Source organism: Gekko japonicus, unplaced genomic scaffold, assembly GCF_001447785.1.
Source record: "Gekko japonicus isolate JY-2015 unplaced genomic scaffold, Gekko_japonicus_V1.1 scaffold6698, whole genome shotgun sequence".
In the NCBI taxonomy this organism is placed as follows: domain Eukaryota; kingdom Metazoa; phylum Chordata; class Lepidosauria; order Squamata; family Gekkonidae; genus Gekko; species Gekko japonicus.
The window spans coordinates 9,444-24,576 of record NW_015164835.1 but is presented as its reverse complement, the minus strand read 5'-3'; the positions used below and the strand labels follow the sequence as shown (position 1 = coordinate 24,576).

Below are 15,133 nucleotides of genomic sequence, written 5' to 3'. Positions count from 1 at the left end.
AATCAGAAACCTTTATGGGCCAATGGTCTAATTCAGTATAAGGCTACATTGGGGATCTCCCGGAATTACAGCCGGTCTCCGGGCTACAGAGATAATTTCCCTTGGACGGTGGACTTTATGGTATTATACCCTACTGAGGTCCTTCAGCAAAATCATGGCAGAGAAGGCGAGGCTCTCAGGTCCCGCCCCTCCCCAAACACCCCCCCCTTCCAGGCTCTGTCCCAAACCTCCAGGAATTTCCCAGCCTGAGCTGGCAACCCTGTCCACGTCTTCATGTCATTCCTGTTCTTGTGGTCTGTCATGACATACAAAACGTTATCCAAGCATCTAGTGCTGTATCAGTTCATTGAGATGGGGAGAAGGTTGTAGGGGTGGCTTCTTTGCAATTGCTAGATGAATCACCCCAGGCTGTTTATTTACCTCATCTATAGCCCTCCTTTCTCCCCAGTGGGAATTCAAAGTGGCTTATGTCATTCTCCTCTCCATTTTATCATCTTTGAGGTAGTTTAGGCTGAGAGAGAGCGACCAGCCCAAGGTCACCCAGCAGACTTCCATGGCAGAATGAGGATTCAAACCCTCTTTCCCCAGATCCTAGTCCAGCACTCTAGCCACTGCACCATACCGGCTCTCATATTTTTTCTTCTCTTTCTCTGTTTCAACTGCAGGAGCCATCATTTCCCTGGAATATTCCACTGGTTTTGACATTGAGCTGTATCGGGACAGGATACTCCATGCTTTTCTGAGCCTGGTACGCTAGTCCTATTTCTGAAGTGGTTACCCAAGGAAGAACCTCTCGACCAATCTGAACTAATTCCTTTGTGGGAAAGAACCAAAATGCAGTGGTCGCTTTTGCTTAGAACTCGCAATGGAATGTAGATTTTTTTCTAACTTGGAAGAGATTTCTAGTTATGCGACCACAGTGGGTCATTAGACTACCAAGCTAGAGTTTCTGGAAACTGCCCAGTCCCTTTCAGTAGCATTAAGTCAGAGGTAATAATTGTAGAGCAGTGGAGGGTATGTGACTTGGCAGTACCCTCCCTGCATTAACTACAAAGGTATTCTTTTCTCTCCCACTGAGAGCTTTGGAAAAAACACCACCACCCTACTTTTGAGAATGTTTTAACGTGGAAAGGCTACTTGTAGACAGCACCAATTGGCTAGTGCATGTGCCATCACCCACACACATAAGAACATAAGAGAAAGCAATGTTGGATCGGGCCAATGGCCCATCCAGTCTAATACTCTGTCAGACAGTAGCCAAAAATACCAGGTGCCATCAGGAGGTCCACATACCTCTTGGCCAACCCCCAGATTCTTTCGTTATGTACATGAGCCACTTAAAATGTGCATGTGCCCACTTGTCTAAAACAGTGGCCAACTGTTGTGTGCACACTTTGAAGCTCTGAAGTCAGGTGACCTGCAATACATCACTTGTGTGATGGGGCAGGATTGCTCTGTTTGGGTGGAAAACAGACTCTTTTCCACCTGATGATTTCCTTGATAAATTATCTTTAACCCCTTTTGGACATACTTTCTCAGCAAACCCCAAACAGCAATGATGGGATTATAAGGTCTTCTGTTAGCGCATTAAGATTTATATTTGAAACTTATTTTAGCATCCGTTATTCTTCATTGTATACAAATTGAGAAGGGAATATAGCCTAGTGATAAAAACATGCTTTTCTTGCAAAAATCCCAGTATGAGTTCCTGCCGCTTGTGGTTAAATGCTTCAGGGAGCTCAGGAAATCTTCCATCCAAGATCTTCTAGGCCTGCCACGAACAAAGAAGACAGGTCTGGTGTAATCTCTGCCGTCTCATACTGAGTGCCTTTTATGTGTGGTTTTCTGTGTTTTGAAAGCCCAAGAATGCAGGTGTTCAGATGGCGATATCAAAGGTGCCCGGACCTCGCACTTTCCTGGGACTCTTACCACGCAGCTCTGCGTCCCTCATCCAGATTGTGCTCATGGATAACAGGACCGGGCCCCAGAGTGGCACTCATGCTAAAGAGCTGGCTGAGGACCTCATGAATGATATAGCAGAACATGGTAACTCTCTTTCTACTCCCCTGCTGTTGCAAATCTTTGCCAGTTCACCACGGGAAGGATTGCCAGCTCTGGGTTGGGAAATGCCTGGATATTTTGGGGATGGATCCTGGAGAGGGCAGGGAGGGAGGGGAGGGACCTCAGCAGGGTGTAATCCACCCTCCGAAGCAGCCATTTTCTTCTGGGGAACTGGTCCTTATCACCCGGAGAGCAGTCATAATAGCAGGAGATCTCCGGGTGGCACCTGGAAGTTAGAAACGAAACCAAACAGCAGCACAGGAGAAGTATGCAAAACAAAGGCAACCATCTGTGCTCAACAATAAACAACCACAAGTCTTAGACAGTTGTATCGAAATGGAATAAGGATATAATGAAGAGGACATAGTCCAAGGTAGTACAAATATAATGAAATAAGGCATGTTTTACACACCACAGGACACAGATATATTTAAACTGTATCAACTCATACACCAGAAAACAGCATGACGGTTTTAATAGTCCCACACAATATTCCCTGTAAATTGTGTAAGTCTCGTAAGCAAAAAAATTCTACTTTGTGAGCTACCGGCATTAAAGCCGTGAGCGAGCGATTGGGGCTACTACATAAATCAGTTTGCTCTGGAGCCATCCTTCCTGAGCGAAGACAAAAATGTGTGAGCCAGAGGCTAAATGACCGTGAGCTACCTCACACTAACTCAGCTTAGAGGAAACGCTGATCCCACAGGAGTTCAAGGATCCACTGGAGCCTGGTGGATGAATTAATGTAGGTTCCTCCAATATTCCTCTTTATGAGTAAACTAGCTGATAACAAGCCACGTTTCGCCAAAGGCTTCTTCACAAAGATGGAACTCTAAGTCTTCTGCTCCAAAGGGAAAAAAATTCACCAACATATTGTTTCCTTGCACAAAATTGCTGCTCATCTCGAGTCAAAGTGCAGAAATGCTGGAAGCTGGTAACCCTATCAATGGGTCTCATGCTAACCCTCTAGAACCACAGGGGTGCACTTTAGTTGCTAATTTTTAAATCCTGCCTGCTGGATTTAACCCTGTTTCCAGCCTTCCTCAAGTGACTTCAGGTAGTATGTGCGGAACATCTCCCGTGCAAGCAGTGACCAGGCCCAGATCTGTTTAAGCCCCATCTATTAGGGCTGCTAACCTCCAGGTGGGAGCCAAAATGAGAGATCACGGGAAGAGGTGGAACTCCAACAACAACATCCATGATAAAAATAACGAAGAGTCAATAAAGATAAGTTGCAAAAACATTTACTGAAGCATTTCTGTAGTTCTGTAAGGAATATCCTTTTGTCATCGCTCACACGCTAACGAATACTGCGCAATGTGAACATTCGTTTCACAATATATAACTTATCTGAGCGTGTAGCAATCCCAATTCTTATCGCTGAAAGGAAAAGAGTACATATTCAATTATAAATATAGTCTAAAGAATCATTAAAAACCATTACACTCAAAACTGTCACTTACAATACTACTTATCAACTCTTGCTGGAAACATTCTATGTTGACTAATAAGAGGATCCAGGGTCTTCACAATGTGCCAATCACAAAACCAGGAAAACCAGGGCACCCGCAGATAAGATCATCTATCTATCTATCTATCTATCTATCTATCTATCTATCTATCTATCTATCTATCTATCTATCTATCATCTATCTGTCTATCTGTCTATCTGTCTATCTATCTATCTATCTGTCTATCTGTCTGTCTGTCTGTCTGTCTGTCTGTCTGTCTGTCTGTCTGTCTGTCTGTCTATCTATCTATCTATCTATCTATCTATCTATCTATCTATCTATCTAATCTATCTGATTTCTAAACATACCCCCCCCCCATACTTAGGGCTCAGGGCAGTGTACGACATTCAAAAGTTACCGTCGTCGATAGATTCAAATAAGTTAAAAACAGTAAAACAAATAAAAAACCATTCCAGATGGCGTCTAAAACCAGATTGCCCTTAGGGCTTCTACATACTCGGAAGGTTCCCCCAGGTATGTAGAAAAGTCTGACTTTGTAAATTAGGGGAAGGGATTGTTTTTATGGATGGAAAAGTGTTGATGAGGACAGAATATGCTTCAGCAGTATTGTGTGTTGCAAGCCACTGAGTTAAAGGGGGAGCGGAGGGATGGGAAATCAGGTTTCTCAACCCCCTGAGAGCGTATAATATCCTGGAAGAGTTTTCCAAATTGTCATCTTCTTCCCACCCCCACAAACCACAATTCCCCACTGGCCCAGCGGTGTGTACATTGCAATAACAAGTCAAAACCAGAACAGCAGACAGATGTGTCAAAAATAAAACTCAAAGCCCTGAGATATTTCTTGCTACCCAAGGAAAAGTTGCTCTGAAACAGGAGCGCCAGGGCCTGGCAACAGAAGGCTAACCAAGAGAGGGACAATTTAATGTCCCAGGGCAAGGAGTTCCAAATGCTGGTCACCACCAAGTTTGTTTATTTATTTACTAAATTCTTATCCCGGAACGTGGGGCGGTATAGCCTGATCTCATCAGTTCTTAAACCCTAATCTGGGTTGGTTTGGCGTAGCGGTTAAGAACTGGATTTGAGTCCCCTCTCCTCCAGATGCAGCTGCTGGTGTGACCAGAGACGCCAATGTTGGATCAGGCCAAAGGCCCATCCAGTCCAACACTCTGTCTCACAGTGGCCAGAAATACCAGGTGCCATCAGGAGGTCCACCAGTGGGGCCAGGATATTACAAGCCCTCCCACTGTTGACCCCCCCAAGCACCAAGAAGACAGAGCATCACTTGCCCCAGAGCCCCTTTGGGTGAAGAAGTACTTCCTTCTATCCGTTCTAACCCGACCGCTCAGCAATTTCATGGAGTGCCCACGAGTTCTTGCATTGTGAGAAAGGGAGAAAAGTACCTCTTTCTCTACCTGCCCTTGTTATGCAAGGAAATCAAAGCAGCGTAAACCGTTCTCCTTTCCTCCATTCTATCCTTTGAACTACAGTCCTGTGTGAGACAGTGGTCGAATCTGCATTTGCATTTTTGAAATTAGTTTCGTGCTTCTGTGACGCCACCTTTCTCTATGCTCCTTTGAATGTTGTTTGGAGAAGATTTATTTAAAGCAGTGCGGAGGCGCGATTACAATGGAGCCGCCACGAGAGGGTGATAAACATATGCAGACATACGAAAGTATACTCGCACAGTTGAAGTGTGAAAACGAAAGCAAATGTAGACAGTTTTTTTTGAAGACGGAGTCAGAAGGCTGGGACACTGGTGGGAAAGACAAATGCAGATTCGACCAGTGACTGGCCTGAAGTCAACCCATCAAGCTTCCATGGCAGAGCAGGGATTCGAACCGGCGTCTCCCCAATCCTAGCCTGGTGTTCTAACGACCACACCGCACTGCCTGTAATGAGAAGACCCCCCTCTTGTGCCCCCCCAGCCACTGTTCCTCCAATGAGAATGACTCAAAAAGCCAGTCTTACCTTAGAAGTAGGGATGCCAACCTCCAGGTGGGACCTGGGGACCCCCCCCCCAGAATTACAGCTCATCTCCAGACTACTGAGATCAGTTCCCCTGGAGAAAAGAGATGCTTTGGGGGGTGGGCTGTAGGGCATTGTACCCCCTGTCCTCCCCAGGCTCCACCCCCAAACCTTCAGGAGTTTCCCAAACTGGATCTGGCTGGCCAACCTTCCTTCCCCTCCCCGGGTGGGGGCGGGGGGGGGGGGGGGACTGGCAACCTTATATAGTGGGAAGGCTGAGGGCAGGGTTATGGCAGGGGAGGCAGAGCTGGCTGTGACATCACATCGCTTCTGGCAAAAATAAAAATAAAAAGATTGCTCTAGAAATTTCCAGAAACTCTATGGTTTTGCCACAAAGTGTCTGGCGATCCCTAGAGCTATTCTGTGTCACGTTTTTTTTAAAATTTGGTAAAGTAATGGAAGTTACAAAGATAGCTCTAGGAATTTCTGGCAACACTGTGATTTTACCCTAGAGTTTCTGGTGGTCCCTAGAGCTGCCCTATTCAACTTCCATTTTTTAAATCAAAAGTGATATGACGCTGCATCTGGCACACAAGGGGAACAGAGAGGGGCAGGGGATTGCCTGCCCTGACCAGAGACTTGGCAGCCCTGGCCTACCTTGCTGAAATGTGCAGGTATCCATATTGGGTTAAATGTTAAAAATAAATAAATCATTTGCCTTGGAAGCAGAGAAGCTTTCTGCAGTATCTCCGATCCTTCATGTTTCCCCATTAAGGGGGAAACGCTGTTCAAACAAATTACAAAGATGACCCGACTCCGATGGTAGCAAGAGAAAGAAATTTTACTTACAAAAATAGAAGCACATCTTACATGACATATTCACGTAGGCACATTTAACTTACTGTGAACAGATTTTAACTTCACAAAGGTTAACTTGCTACAGCTCCAAGCCCAGGTAAGAGACGGAAGAAGAGAGGTCCTGTATAAGAGGAAACACAGAAGTCAAGCAGCAGCCAACGAGGCTCGACATCTAACCAATTAGAGGGTGGGGCCAACTGCCAAGTGTACCCCAGTGAGCAGAGGTCATTTCGTAGAAAAAGAGGTGCAGGGGCTCATTAGCATAACTCAGCATAACTTATTTGCATATGCCACACCCCCTGACATCACCGGAAGTGTGTCAGAAGGCAACATCCACCACTCAGGCTCCACTGGACTGTTTTGGATTGCTAGCTGGAGGTGGGGGGAACACGCAGATCTGCCCTAGCAGAGGAGGGAGAGCTTGTACCTGAATAAACCTTGGCCTTAAAGGTGTGACTGGACTGTTTTGGATTGCTAGCTCGTGGGGAGCTCTGCAACTTATCTGGCTGCTTCTTGCCCTGACAGGGCTGCTGGGAGCAGGGGGTGGGGCTTGTTGCATGTGCCTGCCCCCTGGGCTCTTTACTGCCGGAGCTCCGCTCCTGTGCGCTCCTGCAGGAAATGACCCCTGGCTGTTACAGAGCTAATATCAGGACTAGGGTAATAGCCACACACATACATGCTGGGAAGATGGATCCACCATAATTTATTAGATGGAATAGGCAAAAAATGAAATGGGCTAGGACCAGTCTAAGGCCTAAATTGCATGTGCTATTTTGCTATCTGGGAATCCTCACAACTTGAGGAGGAAGGAAGGAAGGAAGGAAGGAAGGAAGGAAGGAAGGAAGGAAGGAAGGAAGGAAGGAAGGAAGGAAGGAGGCTTTTTGCTCCTTGTGGCCTGGGGCTGCTGGGAGAAGAGGGTGGGGCTTGTTGCATGTGCCCACCCCCTGGGCTTTTTACTGCCGGAGCTCCGCTCCTGTGCGCTCCTGCAGGAAATGACCCCTGCCAGTGAGAGAATTCTTTTCACCCTTTCCCCCTCAGATCCTCTTGCACGCAGGGTCACAATATCCAATGGTTCATTCGTATGGCCTTGCATAGCTTGGTGTGCTCGGAACTCGTATGCCTCTTTCATGATCGGACAGAAAGATACAAGAACAATGGCCAGGCGTGCATAAGAGTGTTTCCATGTGCCTGGTTGGGTGTTCCAGTGCAAAGCCAGATGTGCTGGGAGCAGTACAGAAAGCATTTTGGTACTGTTTCGAAGTGTACATTGTTCCCCTGTAAAGATGCATCAGACATCACTTTTCAGATCTGCCCTTCCTGACTTTTCATTTAAGCACAGCTTGGACTAATTTGGCTGCTCTGGTCTCACTGGGTCAAGCAGCAAGCCTCACCGAAATGCTCTCAGAGAACGCTGGAGAAAGCAGCTGGCGATGTGGGTACCGAGAACAAACGTAAACGGTGTGGCATTTTGAGGATCCAAGACGCCACACATCAAGAGGGGGGAATAGGAGGAGAACGTTCTAGGGGGCCTGGCCAACCTGGGGGCGCATAGGAGACAGGTACATCCCTTGTTTTGCTTGCATAAGATGGCTGGTTTGGGCCTGAGTGAGCGGAGGGAAGGCCAAGAAGAAACCTTTTTTCCCCCCCTGGGGACTTGGCACCCGTTATCTCAGCAATCTTTACACTAACCTTGTAAGGTAGGAAAGCCAATGTGAGTTGGCACTTTAAAGCAGGCCCTGGGTTTTCCGGCCGCCTCACAAAAGCAGTGCTAGAGAGGTTCAGGAGATCTCCTCAGTTAAGAGTGCGTTTCCCCAGTAAGCGGAAGGCAGGTTTTATCCCGGAACCGAGAATGTATTTGAACTTGCTGCTATTATGGATTTGTAAGTGTCATTATTGTATTGATTGGTTTTTAGGGTTTATTCCCCTCCCTTGTCATCAGCTGTCCTTATACTGTTTTGAAAAGCATCTGGCAAGGTAGAAAGTGAACGAACGAACGAATGAACGGGTAAATACAGGGCAGTCCCCACAGTGTTCTTTCTGCTTCATGGGAAGAGTGCTGAAATGGCTGTGCTGAATGTGGGAACAGGCAGGGGAAGGTCAGCGGCTGCTCTTCTCCTCGGGGATAATTGCCACTCTCCGGGAGACTTTAATGGGACAATAGATCGTCTAGACAGAAAACCACAAAAGGACAACGAATTCAGCGGAAAATTGCCAAAGAATTTTTTTGAATTAGTTAAGCAAGAAAAATTAGAAGATGTTTGGAGGAAATGGAACCCGATGCAGAAAGACTTTACTTTTTATTCCAATAGACATTGCTCTTTTTCCAGAATTGATATGATTTGGATGTCTGAAGAATTATCAATGAAAACACATAAGACTGAAATTTTGCCAAGATGTAATTCAGATCACAATCCGGTGGTATGGAGTTCCACAGAAAGGAAAAAACCCTTTCTGTGGAGGATTAATGAAGACTTGTTGGATAAGAAAACGGTAATTGAGATGTTAAAGGAAGAAACGAAACAATTCTTTCAACAAAATTTAAATAAAGAAACACCGATACAGATTGTATGGGATGCTTATAAAGCGGTGATGAGAGGAATTCTCATCTCGCAAAACGTGAAGCAAAAAAAGGAAAAACTTCAAAAACAAACAGAAGTGTTAGAAAAAATTGCTCAGAAAGAAAAGGAATTAAAAAAGAAGCCTGGAAAAAAGCAAATTATTAAAGAATTAAAGTTGCTGAAGGAACAACTGAATGAGACTTGGAATCAGGAAATGTATTGGAATTTAAAGAAGTTACAACAGAAATCTTTTGAAGGGGCGAACAAACCGGGAAAATACTTAGCTTGGCAACTTAAGGCTAGAAGAGAGAGAAGAATGATAACCAAAATAATAGAAGATGGAAAAGAGTTCGTTGATCCTAATGGAATAAAGAGATGTTTCTTCAAGTATTATGCTAAACTATTCCAAACAACTAGAGTTGATCTTGAGAAGATTAAAACATATTTAAAGGAGATTCCACTACCAAAAATAAGTAAGGAATACAAAGATTTATTAAATGGTCCAATTCAAAAAGAAGAAGTGATGAAGGCAATAGAAGAGACAAAGTTGGGGAAGGCGCCTGGGCCGGACGGATTTACAGCGAAATTCTACAAAAAGATGAAAGAAGAAATTTCCCCGGTCCTGGAAGCTTTAACCAACGAAATAAGAGAAAACAAAAAGGTGCCGGACTCATGGAAAGAAGCAATTATTTCTTTGATTCCAAAGGAAGGACAAGATTCAACAAATGTAAAGAACTACAGGCCAATATCTCTTTTGAACAACGATTATAAAATCTTTGCAAAAATTATTGCAGAAAGGGTGAAAAACTATTTACAAACGGTAATTTCTGAAGATCAAGCGGGCTTTTTACCCAAAAGGCAGATTAGAGACAATGTAAGAATAGTAATGGACGCAATTGAATATTATGAAAAGCACCCAGAAAAAGAAGTAGCTTTTCTGTTTGTTGATGCAGAAAAAGCTTTTGACAATCTTAATTGGAATTTTATGCACCAGATGATGGAAAAGATTGAAGCGGGACAACATTTTAGAAATTGTATTGAAGCTATCTATTCTGAACAAAGAGCTAAAATAAATGTGAATAAAGAACTGACAGATAACTTCAAAGTACAGAAAGGAACAAGGCAAGGTTGTCCGTTATCACCGTTATTATTTATCTGGGTATTGGAAATACTTTTACAAAAAATACAGTACGATCAAGAAATAAAGGGCTTGACACATAAAGGACACCAATACAAATATCGAGCATTTGCAGACGATGTAATGTTTATGGTGGAAAACCCAACAGAAAAATTGACATTGCTTTTTCAAAAAATAAAGGAGTTTGGAGAATTGGCCGGCTTTTACGTAAATAAGAATAAAACAAAACTTATATGTAAAAACATGATCAAACAAAAACAAGTGGAACTACAAGAACTGGTACAATGTGAAGTAGTTAAAAAAACAAAATACCTTGGAATTGAATTAACGGCAAAAAATATAGACCTATATAAGAATAATTATGAGAAATTATGGACTAAGCTGACTCAAGATTTTAAGAAATGGGATAAAATGAACTTATCACTGATGGGAAGAATATCAGTTATAAAAATGAATGTCCTACCACGTTTGATGTTCCTGTTCCAAACAATACCAATTCTGCATAAAACGGATTTGTTGGCCAAGTGGCAACAAGAGTTGTCAAAATTTGTTTGGGCAGGCAAGAAACCAAGGATCAAAATGAAAATACTTTGTGATGCCAAAGAAAGAGGAGGTCTACAAATGCCAAATCTTAGACTATATTATGAAGCGGTTTGTCTAACATGGATGGATCAATGGGTGAAGCTTGAAAATGACAGATTGTTGGGGTTGGAAGGGCATGATTGTAGATTTGGCTGGCATGCATATTTATGGTATGACAAGATAAAAATGGACAGTTTTTTTAAACTTCACTTGGTGAGAAAAGCTTTGTATATGGTATGGACAAGATATAAGAAGTACCAGAGTGACTTAAGACCATTGTGGATTGTACCAGTAGAAGTGTTGATATCTTACTCAAGACAGCGAGGTAGAGACTGGTTGCCATATAGAGATTTAATTAAAAAAGAGGGAACAGAGTGGGTAATGAAAAAGCAGAATGAAATTGAATATGAATATGAGTGGTTGAAATATATGCAGATTTATGATCTTTTTAGATCTGACAAAAAAAACTATGGTTTTAGAGAGGAAAAAAATGAAATTGAAAAGGTTTGGGAGAGTGGAGGAGGAAAAAATATTTCTAAAATGTATAAGGTGTTGTTAAAATGGTATACTGAAGATGAAACTGTTAAAGAACAAATGTTAAAATGGGCTATTAATATGAATAAGGAAGTGGCTATGGAAACCTGGGAATATTTGTGGAAAAATTCTATTAAGATCTCGACATGTACTAATGTTAAAGAAAATTGTTATAAGATGATGTATAGGTGGTACATGACACCTAAGAAAATTGCAAATATGAATCAAAATATGTCAAACAAATGCTGGAAATGTAAGAGGCATGAGGGCTCATTTTATCATATGTGGTGGACTTGTGAGAAAGCTGTAGACTTTTGGACAAAAGTCCACAATGAAATGCAAAAAATATTGAAATGTTCTTTTAAAAAAGCACCGGAAATTCTGCTTTTGGGACTTAAAATGGAAGAAGTCAATACGACTAAAAAGACTTTACTCTGGTACCTGATAGTGACAGCGAGAATGATTTATGCTCAGTTTTGGAAGACAGAAAAGGTACCAGAGGTTGAAGAATGGATACAAAAAGTTCTGTTCATGGCACAAATGGATAAGATTACAAAAAAACTGAATAACAAAGAAGACGATGAGTTTTTTGGAGAATGGAATGATTTTAAAATTTATCTGGAAAAGAACTGGGATGTGAAACAAAACTTAATATGTTTAGATCAATATTAAGTCAAATGATGTTATCTTTAGATTGTAATGATGAGAAACTGATATTGTTGATGATATGAAGTAATTTGGAGCAGGGGTGGAAGCATTGTGGGAAGCCATTGGAGGGAGGGGAGGAACTGGGAATGGGGTAGACAATTGATAGAATGAAAAGTTTTATATGTTGTATTCCTGAGAAAATAAAAAATTTGTTTACCAAAAAAAAAAAGAGTGCGTTCCCCCAGTAAGCGTTTGGCGGAAGGCAGGTTTTATCCCGGAACCGAGAATGTATTTGAACTTGCTGCTATTATGGATTTGTAAGTGTCATTATTGTATTGATTGGTTTTTAGGGTTTATTCCCCTCCCTTGTCATCAGCTGTCCTTATACTGTTTTGAAAAGCATCTGGCAAGGTAGAAAGTGAACGAACGAACGAATGAACGGGTAAATACAGGGCAGTCCCCACAGTGTTCTTTCTGCTTCATGGGAAGAGTGCTGAAATGGCTGTGCTGAATGTGGGAACAGGCAGGGGAAGGTCAGCGGCTGCTCTTCTCCTCGGGGATAATTGCCACTCTCCGGCAACAGCAATTACCCCGGGGAAGAGCAAAGCAGTGGGAGGAGGAGAGGAGTGACAGAGACGGTCGTGCGCGCCCTGAGATTTATTGACTCCCAGCAAACAAACTGAGTAGCTGAGTAATCTTTTGACCACTTCCGCAGGCGACTCCTTCGGCATTGTGAGAGGCTCCTTGCAAGCCGCCACGGGCGATAACTGGAGCGCTCAAGGAGCGGGGCCCCCTAGCAGTGGTACGACGGCTGGGCTGGTTATTGGCTCGTTCCTCCTCCTCCTCCTCCTGCTTTTGGGAACCGCCCTGCTCCTCTACAAGAAAGGGGTAGTGAGGTAAGCGGGATGATCGGTGGCGGTGGGAAAAGTGGCCTGAAGTCACAGCTGACTTATTGCTAGGAAGAGCTGAAGGCAGCAGGAAAAGAGGAAGACCCAAGATGAGATGGATTGACGCTGGACCTTTCCGCATTGGCCTGCCACTCTGGATTGTCTCAGGAGCTGGGGTGGCTCAAGTGGTTAAGATGCTGAACTGCAGGCTGCGGAAGGTCATTAGTTCAGCAGTTCGAGACCCGGGTGCTGCATGATGGAGTGAGCTCCCATCTCTAGTTCCAGCTCCTGCCAACCTAGCAGTTCGAAAGCAAGAAATTGCAAGTAGATAAATAGGGACCACTTCGGTGGGAAGGTAACAGCATTCTGTGTGCCTTGGTGTTTAGTCATGCCGGCCACATGACCACGGAAACGTCTTCGGACAGCGCTGGCTCTTCGGCTTTGAAATGGAGATGAGCACCGCAACCCTGGAGTCGGATTTGACTGGCTTTCGAGCAAGGGAACCTTTACCTTTACTTTACTGTCTCAGTGTTCGAGTCGAGACTGTTTAAGTCCTTGCAGAATGTCATTCCTCTTAAGAACATAAGATAACATAATAGAAGCCAATGTTGGATCAGGCCAGGGGCCCATCCAGTCCAACACTCTGTCACACAGTGGCCAAAAATATCCGGTGCCATCAGGAGGTCCAGCAGTGGGGCCAGGACATTAGAAGCCCTCCCACTGTTGCCCTCCCCCCAAGCACCAAGAATACAGAGCATCCCTTGCCCCAGCCTGAGCGTTCCTATCTATACCTTGTGGCTAATAGCCACTGATGGACCCCTGCTCCACGTGTTTATCCAGTTCCCTCTTCAAGCTGATGACGATGATATTTATTGATTCATACAGTCCCACGGATGTGGATGGCATCGTACAGAGTACTAGAAGACAGGTCCCTGCGGGGAGGAGCTGTCAGTCTTAAAACCTTCCATATGAGAATCTGGGAAGGGAGGGGAGGCTTCCGTGAACTTAGAAGGGGGTAGCTTTGCTTAGGATGGCACTGTGAGCATCCTTCTGCTTTTAGCCTTGACTAATTGCCTCAGAGGGGTCTCAAGGATGGAGATGGGGGAGGGGGGTCTTTGGAGCAGCCCAGGAATTAGCAGCATTTAAGGCAGCCAAGCCATCCTCTCGGATAGTAGCCGTGACCCGGAGACCTAGAGAAGAGATTTGCCTTTACTGGGCATCCCGTTTCCTTTTAGGCGGTCTGTCCATTCTCCCTCCTGGGGCTCTGCCCATCTCGGCCTTTCTGCTAATTTGTGACTTCAGGGTTTCTGGGGCGGGGGAAGGGACTGCCTTTAGGATTGCCCAAACTAGGGTTGTCAACTGCAGATTGGGACATTTTTAGGGATTGGGGGTGGGGGGAGCCTTGAGAGGCCATGGCTTGGGGAGGGGAGAAACCGCAACAGGGTATGACGTCATAGAGCCCGTCTTCCAAAGCAGCCATTTTCTCCAGGGGAACTGATCTCTGTAGGCTGGAGTTGTATTTCCGGGAGGTCTCCAGGCCCTTCCTTCAGGGTGGCAACCAGCCCAGCTAATCTGTTGGGGGAAAGGAACCTGACAGAAAACCTTTTGAGTCAGTGGGAAGAATAGGTTGTGCAGAAGCCAGAAACTTAACCTCATTCTGAATCCCCCCCCCCCGAAGCTAGGATTTGTTTTGATTAAAACTCAACAGCACCATTTCCATGTGGTGATAATTGTCGCATCAATGCTCTCCTGCGGTGTTTCTGCGTGTCATGATGCCAGGAGTCCCCCCTGCCGTGCCCCCCCAGCTCTTTTTGATCTGGGGGGACGCAGTGTGCATGCTAACACAGAAACCGGGCAGTGTGGCACTACCAGTTGTGGGGATTGCATCACTCTGCAACCACCGACCCTGAAGTTCTCCACACAAGCCAGATTTGTGAATATATTTTGCCTTATGCCAAATCAGTTCAGCGGAGGGGCCATGGCTCAGTGGTAGAGCCTCTCCTTGGCATGCAGATGGTCCCAGGTTCAATCCCCGGCCTCCCCAGTTAAAAAGGACCAGGAGGTAGGTGATGTGAAAGACCCCTGCCTGAGACCCTGGAGAGCTGCTGCCTGAGAAGACAGTACTGACCTTGAGGACCAAGGGTCTGATTCAGTAGAAGGCAGCTTCATGTTTTCATGAGGTATGATGAGAACCATCTAGCTGAGTATTGTCTTCTCACAAGCAGACATTTCTCGGTACCTGCTGCTTTACCTTCTAGCTTGTCCTCATCCTTTTCTTTCTTACTTTCTTTCTTTCTTTCTTTCTTTCTTTCTTTCTTTCTTTCTTTCTTTCTTTCTTTCTTTCTTTCTTTCTTTCTTTCTTTCTTTCTTCTTTCTTTCCTTCCTTCCTTCCTTCCTTCCTTCCTTCCTTCCTTCCTTCCTTCCTTCCTT

General features: G+C 44.5%; 1 protein-coding gene across 1 annotated transcript in view; it reads left to right on the top strand.

Annotated features, from left to right (window-relative positions):
• Window positions 1–665: 665 nt before the first annotated feature.
• Window positions 666–15,133, top strand: part of LOC107109188 (protein amnionless-like) — a gene marked incomplete at its 5' end in the record, with an annotated part of 21,977 nt that continues 7,509 nt past the window's right edge. Inside the window, 3 exons of the mRNA XM_015409756.1 lie at window positions 666–748; window positions 1,860–2,046; window positions 12,532–12,712. Coding sequence (XP_015265242.1) covers window positions 666–748; window positions 1,860–2,046; window positions 12,532–12,712 — 451 coding nt within the window. The remainder of the gene's footprint in view (window positions 749–1,859; window positions 2,047–12,531; window positions 12,713–15,133) is intronic.